Source organism: Parasteatoda tepidariorum, chromosome 5 (genome assembly GCF_043381705.1).
Source record: "Parasteatoda tepidariorum isolate YZ-2023 chromosome 5, CAS_Ptep_4.0, whole genome shotgun sequence".
Lineage (NCBI taxonomy): Eukaryota > Metazoa > Arthropoda > Arachnida > Araneae > Theridiidae > Parasteatoda > Parasteatoda tepidariorum.
Genome location: NC_092208.1, coordinates 44,971,953 through 44,981,689, shown reverse-complemented (window position 1 = coordinate 44,981,689; position 9,737 = coordinate 44,971,953). Strand labels below are relative to the sequence as shown.

The 9,737-nt window shown below is 26.8% G+C and overlaps 1 protein-coding gene across 1 annotated transcript; it reads right to left on the bottom strand.

Moving 5' to 3' along the window:
• LOC107453961 (U6 snRNA-associated Sm-like protein LSm7) lies at positions 1-9,695 on the bottom strand. Its single transcript, XM_016071016.3, has 5 exons — positions 9,535-9,695; positions 6,797-6,923; positions 5,918-5,989; positions 2,880-3,036; positions 1-1,740 (listed from the first exon to the last, which is right to left on the bottom strand). The coding sequence occupies exons 1-4, from the start codon at positions 9,541-9,543 to the stop codon at positions 2,897-2,899; spliced, it is 348 nt and encodes a 115-aa protein (XP_015926502.1). The 5' UTR covers positions 9,544-9,695; the 3' UTR covers positions 1-1,740; positions 2,880-2,896.
• Between the last annotated feature and the right edge of the window lie 42 nt (positions 9,696-9,737).

The window sequence follows — 9,737 nt, the reverse complement described above, 5'->3', positions numbered from 1 at the left end:
TATATTATAAAATATTTTATTCAAAATGTTATTTTTTTAACATATCATCTTGAAAAAAATAATTTATTTTGACAATTTGGCAAGATTTTATTTATTTTTTAATGTTTTGGTACAAAATTTTGAATCAAAAATCATATATTGACCAACAAAAGAGTAAAATTAAATATTAATATATAATTGGTTCTTAAAAACACCTTTTTTCAAAATTAAAATATGTTATAAAAGGTTAAAATGGAATAGAAAAAATTAGCATTTATGCAACAATTGTAACGATTTGTAGACAAACATTGCTGTGACCGATTGTAAAAAAATGTGATTGGTTGGTTTGCTGAAAAAAATAATTCACAGATTTCTTTGAATGGGAATAGAAAAGCTTTCAGAAAAAGAGTGCAATATAAAATCTATTATTATTAAATTATAACCAACTAATTTTTGGAGAATTTTACAAAGTTAAAAATACAAAAATATTTTGTCAAAATAGGAAGAAAAAAAATTACCACCAAAGCATCAGAACAAACATGAGCCATAAATGGATTCAGCCCAAGGTCAGAATTTAAAAACAGAAGCTACTATCCTAATCCCTTTTTCCACCAAAATCTTTCTAAATTGCACAGTCCCTCAGCGGTAAAAGGTTTCTACGTTCATTTAGCAACCGTGGGAGAATTTTGGCATTCTAGTTTAACCAAGCTGCAATGGAGCAAATTTTGATGCAAGCGAAGTATCGCTGAGTTGATGATATTTCAACTGTTTGGCGATACATTTCCGTTTAAAAAATGTGGGTATAATGGATGAAATAATTTAAATTAAGAAAACTAGTAAATAATTTAAAATAGTGCAATTAAAAAAATTATCAAAGAAAAAATTTCCAGCTTTCCCTTAAAATTCCCTGATTTTTCAAGGTTTTTATCCAAATTTCCCTGATATTTCCAGGTTTTTTCCAGTATAAAAAAAATTCCCTGATAATTCCAGGTGGGCGGCCACCCTGAGTTACTTACTATTAACTTAAAATGACTGTTTTTTAAACTTCCAAGCTTTAATGTCATTTTACTGGCATTCAAGATTTGGTGAATTTCTATTTTATTCTTTTTCTCGAGCAAACGTCAATAAACTACAATGCTGTCTGTAAGATATTAATAAATGTAACCAAAGAAGTATACAAAAAAAAATTTAGATTATTTTGAAGACTTTAAATCTGAAGAAATTTTTTAGTCCAAATTGTCATGTTTCCAAAGAATCACCCTTGTATTATGCACTAAAAAAAAGTGTTTTTCCTTTTTTTTTCTCTGTAAAACCAATTTTTACAACAATAATCTGTGATTTAATTTATTTTAAAATCTCTTTTCTATCGAAGTAGTGCATATTAGGAAATCAGTCTTCACACTAGTATTATAAGCGACTTTAAGAGCTGTTATACAGAAATTTTGTCCCACAATTTTACCATTTTGTTCTCTCCAGAAATAATGATACTTTTTTTTTCTTTTTGAAAACAAGTTATTTTTTAACATTATATTACTTATTAAAAGTGCACAAGAAAAAGCAACTTTTTTTTTTTTTTTTTTTNTTTTTTTTTTTTTTTTTTTTTTTTTTTTTTTTTTTTTTTTTTTTTTTTGCATTTGATGACTTAGCAAAGCTACCAACATAATTACTGGAGTGTGCTCTTGTCACATGAAATGATTGAGATATCTTATGCCATGCCTGGTAAATTGGTTTAACCTTCTTTATTCCTAAAACTGTAGATTCCTAAAACAGAAATTAACAATGTTATAGGCAACCTACAACAATCTAAAGCAGGGGTCGGCAACCTGTTTGTCCTTAAGGGCGCAATACTAAATTTGAAAATCACCGAGGGCGCATATTTTGCAGATAATCATGCACAATCCTAAACTCAGCTGACTACTTGCTGTATATCTCCGTTTGACAAGAGTTAAGTAAATCGCTCTGGCTATTAAACATTTACATTAGTCCAGCGAGGGCGGATTAAAAATCGATCGCGGGCGCCGCGTTGCCTACCCCTGATCTAAAGCAATAGACAACTACCATGCCTTAGTGAACTGTGTGTATACATTTCAGTCAACAAAATTTTTTTACAAATACAATTTTTAAGTTAATACAAAATTCTTATAATTCATATTGTTAATATTTGAAAATTACAAGTGAGACAACTTTCAAAAATATTCACACAAAAAAAAAAGCTACGGAGAATGAAAATCAGTTACAACTGTTGAACAAAAATTATGAATTAAGTTAATATGAATATTATTTTAATGTGATAGGTATGATCCCATAATAGCTTGAGTACACATAATTCCTTCAAAAATAATAGTAATTGGTTCAAATTTAAATGAGTATACCAAAAAACTCATGAGCTAATAAAGCTTTATCAGATAAATCAAGTAATTCCTCTTTAATTTAATCAAATTTTACCATCATTACATTGGTTTATTAATGATGAAATTAACCGAATTACAAGTGAAACAATAAGTTCTAGAAATTTCAAACATAATAGTAAAATTTTGCATTATGATCCAACAAAACAATCTGACTGTCCCTGTAAAAAACTGAAACTAAATAGAAATATAATTTTTCTTTTAGAGCATTTTATGTGCATAATTTAAAATTTTCTAACTCTTTCATTAAAACTCAACAGTTAAGAAGAATCTTGGTTTACTCTTTTCAAGAGTTGCAAGCCCAGTTTGTCGGAATCAAAAACTATGAAACTTTATAATTTTTAAAATTGAAATTAATAATTAAATCTAAGAAATGAATGACTTTCATATTAAGTTCTTGATAAATGAAGATGGTATTATTTAGAGCTGAAGAAATGTTTTTTAAAAAATAAAATGTTCACATAAGAGATATTTTGAAATAACTAAACCTACAAAATTAGAAGTTTTATTTATGTGTCATGAGATATAAAAGGATTAGGTATAGATTCCATTCCATCTGTTGGACAGATAACAACAACAGCTGTACCACGACAAACAACTAGTCCCAGGGATCGTCGATCATCAGTTAATTTGTAAGCATCATCAGGATCTGGAAAAGATTAAAACAAAAATTGAATATATTTAAACTTGTAAAGAAAAGATTTTATTAAAACAACAAAAATTTAATATAATTAAACTAGTAAATAATAGATTTTATTACAACAACAAAATTCATAAAGGGCTTTTTAGAACAATTAAATCATCCAAACTTTTTTTTCTTCTGGTCTTTATTAGTCTAATCCTCCTATTAATTCCTCTGTCCCTCACTAATTTTTTGATTGGACAGAATAATAGTTCAACTCATAATGATGACATTCATAGACTTTTATTTTTACATTCTTTTTCATATAAAAATAGCTTAACTTTTACTAACAATCAGAAGGAAGAAAAATTACAGAGTGTAAAATTATTCAATACTGTGTTAAACATGTCTTGGAAGCCTCTTGCATACCAATCATCAATTTTTTGACTAACAAGTTAAAATGTGTCGTATATAGTAAGCAATATATACAATGCATAATTGATGAATTCAGTGACAAAGCAGTAAATTATTACTGCCTAGTTTAGCACACTAAACTACTGAGAACATACATTAACATTTCATTTTTTTAATAAATTCTATAACGTGATTTATAGCAAAAATATCAGTAACATATTCTCATCCTGTTGTAATGCCCATATATATACCAATAATCGTCGATAGAACAACTGCCACATTTATAGTAACTAATTACAAAAAAAATAAACTTATTTCTTATAAGAATTGCGATAAAGGATTTCAAAATCACGTGAATACAAATATCGATCTAGGATTCCACAATCGCGTGAATATGAATGTACCAGGGTTGGGGTTTTTGACGTCCTAAACTGGTTTTGGACAGGACACGTGGGTTTTACTGTCTTAAACTGGGTAAAACTGTCCTAAACTGGGTTAAACTGTCTTAAAGTGTCCAAAACCTTGAACTTTGGAAAAAGGTAAAAATTCTATAGGTGTAACCATTGTACACATAATAATTACATGTATCAATAAATATTTGATATTTTTTATACAATTTACTATAACTTATTAAAAGAAAATAATATAATATAATAGGAAAAGGTTTATAATTTTTGAAGCTCCACAATTCATTGAACAACAAAAGTGAATACCTAATCTTTTAAATATAAATATGCTTTTAATACTGATAAATAATATTTTTGCATAAGGATAAATATGGCAATATTAAAAAATAATAATTTTTCTTAAAAAAAATACTAAATTTGTTCAAAAATTAACCTTTTATTTTTCACAATATTTTTTTAAAAAAATTTTATAATTTCTGCATCACAGGATGATAAAAAAGACATCTATTTTTAAAAAAAATTGTTTTTAAATATAAATATATTAGTTTAAATTGAAAATACAAAATAACTGAAAAATGTATTAACAGTTTTGAAGGGCATAACATCAGTTTCAGTTACTGACACTGGTGATGTATCACCACTATGCTAAAAGAATTGAACATGAATGAAATAAAAGTATTCTTGAATAGTACTATAGATAAATAAACCTGTTTATGACGAACCAAGCACTTAGTCCCTAATATTTTAACCTGTATGGCAAGGCCAAACTTCAGTTATGTACTATTGAATGAGAGGACCAATTGAACTTGATTACTGATTAATCTTCCTTTGTTTAAATTGAAGAGTCAAACAATATTAATAAAACATTATACTTTTAAAAACAAATATTCTCTAGTATATTTAATTATCAATATGTTATTAGTTCTATGTTTATTTTACCTCTTAAATATTGTTCAGATAAAATTGTGACATAATTTGAGTAAAAGGGTTTTGGACAAAGGGGTTTTGGACAGGACGGTTTAAACCAGGGTTTAAACCGTGGATTAATCCATTCTGTCCTAAATCTTGCCAACCCTGGAATGTACGATATTGAAATTGCATAAAGAATCACATTGCATGAAGAATCAAATCGCTGTTTGATATTAAAATGCAGCGACGTCTGAATTACGAAAATATAAGCTATCTGGCGGGCGGGTAAAAATGCGGAAAATCTTATTTTTTGCACGTAAAATCCCGTGAATAAAATTATTAAAAATGTGGAAGGGTTGGCAGCTACATATAGTTTGAATTTTCTGTTTATCTTTGAAAATAGGAAAGAATTATAATTATTATATTTCAACAGCTGAATTTTCAGAAAAGCGGAATATTTATTAAAAAAAAAACTTTAACTTTTAGAGAATCAGAGTTTTTAATAAAAAGGCTGAAATTCCAGAGACAAAAGTGAAAAAATCTCATCCCTGATAAAGCTGGAACAAGAAAAAGAAAAAAAAAGAGAAACAGTGACCCCCATAATATCAGAACTGTCTGAAGCAAACATCACAACTGCTTTACAAGCATATACAATTTTTAATCTTCAGCTTGCAAATACTTTTTAAATAGCTACTATTATAAGTTAAAATTTGCTTTAATTTAAATTCTTTAAAAAAAATACTTAGATAAAAAAAATGTATAATCAATACTCAATATAATGATCCCTGTGGTCTGAACAAAAATAGACATAACGTGAGGTCCTTATAACAGGAATACACAAAACTTAGCAAATATTTATTTTTTACTCATAAATACCGCACTTATTTTGACTAAAACATCAGTCTTCTATACATTTAATTAAAAAAGTTTAATTTCTGTTCTAAGCATACAACCTTATGCTAATTAAATATAAGCAAATCTGATTTAAATAAATCTATTAAAAAAAATAGAAATTAATTTATGTAGAAATTCTACAACTTTTTAATTACTTAATTAAAATGTAAAAATATTCTATAGACAAATTGTTTGAGAGATCACATCTTTGATGATATATTTGATGCTCAGAAACAAAAGTAATAGAAAGTAATAAATAAATAATACTTCAATTAAACAATTACCTCTTAAATATTCTGTAGTATTATCTAATACAAGATTCAATAGAGGGTCATATCCCTTCAATATACCAGATGCTATATAAATTAAAAACAATATTAATTAATAAAACATATATTTTTTAATATTTTCCATTAAAAAGAATTCACAAATAATTAAATAACACAATTTCTTACAGCTAATATATTGTACAAAAACTCTATATGAATTGCATTTCAGTGATCATGTTATTAGTAAGATTGTAATAGAGGTAACAAATAATCGTTTGACTGGAATTGAATATGTAGAAAACATCAAATTATCAGTTATTTGATCACTGAAAAATTGGTCTAAAAAAAATATGTATGCCACTTTAGTCTAGAAATTAAATATGGCTTACAATCTGCACATAATTGTTGTATATTTTTTAATCAAAATAAATTATTTCTAAAAAAATATAACTTTTTTGTAGTTATAGTTTATACTTAAAAAAATTGATTTTTAGTTACTATGGCTTAAAAAGCATCAAAAAGGAAAACAAATTACATCAAATCTTTTTATGATTTCGAGTTTTGTACATAAAAGCCTAAAATTATTTTATTTCCCCATTGAAGAAAGCTTTCAAAAATAAGAAATAATAAAATATTTCTCAGTCTATCAAACTTAATATCTCAATTTTTTCCCCCTCTTCTTTTTTATTTTGTAATTACTGCCTGAAATTAATTTTATATAATGTAATTAATTTCAAAAACTCAAACATGAGAACTATTTCTTAGATTTAGAAATAATAGTAAAAAAATTTGTAAATTTTCCTTCATTTTATGGTTGCATAAAACAAAATAAAAAGTTTTGTTATGTTACGTTATAAAATTATACAATAAAATTTGATATATAATTTGATTTACCTTCTCGTCCACCTTGAAATTTAACACGGATAGGCTTCTCTAAATATTTTGAAAGATCAACAATGCTTTCTTTTCTCTTCTTTTCTTTGTCAGCTCCAGCACTACCACGCTCCCCACCACCAGATTGCTATTAAAAAATTATAAACTTTGGCTAAGTTTTTTTTTTACAAATATTTATAACCCTTAAAAGGGGAAAATATTTGAGATTCAATAATTTACTAAATTAGATGGTCAACTGTCTTTTAGTTAGTCAATGAAAAATACAAAACAATACAAAATACAATTTAACAATAAAATATTTTTATTTATTTATTTTGTACACAAAAAAAAGTAGTAATAATATAATGTGGTGTTACTGTCTCTATATTATTGAAGCCGTTCAGCACAGTAATAGATATTTATTTAGATTTTTATTGGCGAAATAAAATTTCTGATGATAATAATTAGCTTCATTGATGAAAACCTAATTGTTCATACTTTATTTATATACTCATGAAGCAGAGCAAATACAAAAATAATAAACAAATCATTAAACAGATAAGACTTTTTTAAAATTTGATTTCTCAGGAACTATTCAACCAATTTTGCTTAATTTGGTATTTTTCCATTTAAAATTACATTCTTTAAAATGTTGTAATGAACAGTATACCTTAAAATTCAAAATTTTTTGGAGCATTATTATATCAAATAATAAATACTTGGTGAAAAATATTCTTTGCATGGAATTATCTTTTGATGAACGAATTTTATAATTTTATACATAATTTTTCAATTCACTCAAAAAGTTCTTTAGATAAGGCAACTATGCAAAAAATTAAAATTAACTTTAAAGGGTCCTAATTTTGGACTGCTTTCCTGACCAAACTATTGGGACCATATTTCCCAAATTGCGGTTACCTTTACATTTTGGGAGTTAGAAATCCAAATCTGCCAAAAGCAAAGTATGATTATTCAGAAAAAGTATGGTTTTGTAACTTAAAACATCATCTGCATTAATTAGTTAATATATATTTCAGGTCACTCCTTAGAACCATTAAGTCCTAGAAGGTAAAGATCCTATCATTAGATCAAAAGTTATTCAAGGTGGACTGTTTTTCCTTTAACGTTTCATATAATCTGCTATGCAAAACATAAAAGCGAACACAACACATATAACATTTCAGCAAAAAATAAAAAAAGACTATCTAAAGTAACTCACTTTTACTTAAAAAAAAAAAAACTGATTCAAAAACTATTCATTTAAGTTTCAATTCAATTTTATACTAAACTAAAGATAAAAACATAGCTGAAAATTTTTGTATTGATTCTTTACATATTTTGAATTTAGTCATTTGTGCAATATTTTTCTTTATAAGATGTCATTGTCGAGAAGCTAAAAGGATTTCAAACTTAAAAAATGCAGAATTTTGACAGGGGTGGGGTATAAATTGTGTCCCTTTCATGCTTTAATGATATTAATTTTTAGCTTCTTATGGGCTAACGCCTGGAAGTCGTAAAAAAAGTAGCGATTATTTTGGTTACAAGGACATTTTCCTTTCTTATTAAGCAAATTTTTATTTACACAGCCAATCAGGTTTCTAGATAGTTTGGTGAAGCGTTGGAGCCGCAGTGGCTCAAGGGATAGAGCCTTTGCCCCCAATGAGGTAACCCAGGCTCGAATACCTACCAGCAGTGGCTGGTTGATAGTGATAACAACAGAGTCAGATACAAAATATCCTCAGTGGGTAATGAGTTAGAACCTATGTTTTTTCTACATGTTTTTATTAAAAAAAAATTTCCATTTAAAATCAATTTGGAGCCTTGGCGATTGCAGTTGGCATGGCAGATCACAACACGAAATATCCCCTTTGTCTTCTGGATTAGGTTCAAAATTACAAGGCTATGGAGTTCATTGATAGTAGGAAGTCATAATTAGGTCAGTTGTTCAAAGCCGGTTATAAAATAAAAGCAGGGGTCTGTCTAGGTTTTTCTGAAAGGTAGCTATTTTGTGAAAATTTAGACATAATTTGTGAAAAATTAAAAATTATATTAAAAAATCAATACAAAAATATGGTAAAAATATGGATTTATCGTTTCCTAAGGGATACAAAATAAAATTTAAAGAAAAAGTACTTTGCGAAGCTATCGTTTTTCCTAAAGTTGAATTTGTGAAAGTACCACTAAACGGTAGTAAATTCGGCATGGACAGACCCCTGAAAAGTCACTGGCTATATTTACTAACTAGCTGTGTGTACTTTTGTTAAGATTAAGTCAGGATCATCGACATTTAGGTATTTTTGAATAGAATTTATTATAAATTTATGCTAAAAATTTTCTAAGCATCAATTTTCATGTATTAAATATAAATCTAATCAATTATATACAAACATATAACCACAGTACATTATAGATATACCAAGAAGGGTACAATTCCTAACAGCCTGCATGCAAACTAGTACAGATATGGCGCGAACAGGTACTGATAGGGAATTCTCAAAATTACTAGGATTGGACATAAGCACACAGCAATTTTCTTAAAAGAGATGACAAAAAATTATCCATATTTTATGATAAGTTTCAAATAAATAGCAATATTATTGAATCTTTTGTATTTTTAAAAACATTATCTTTTATTCCTTCAGGTATTTTCGCAACTGGAGAGAAAATAATAATAAACAATGACGTCTCTTAGGCAAATAAAATTTAACTATGACATCAAAAATGTAAATGAGTTTTATAATTAGGATTTCCATACGTACGTTATACATTATTGAGTAAAATTAGTTAGTAAATATCGCACTTTATCTCACAATGATTAATTTAATCCAAGAATTTGACTTTTCCTTTTACGGCCGGTAAATAAATAACGTTTAGAACGCATTTAACTACTTATTTCTAGTTAATATAAAACATACATAATTTCTACCAAAAAAGATTTTTCGAACTACTCATTATATTTAAA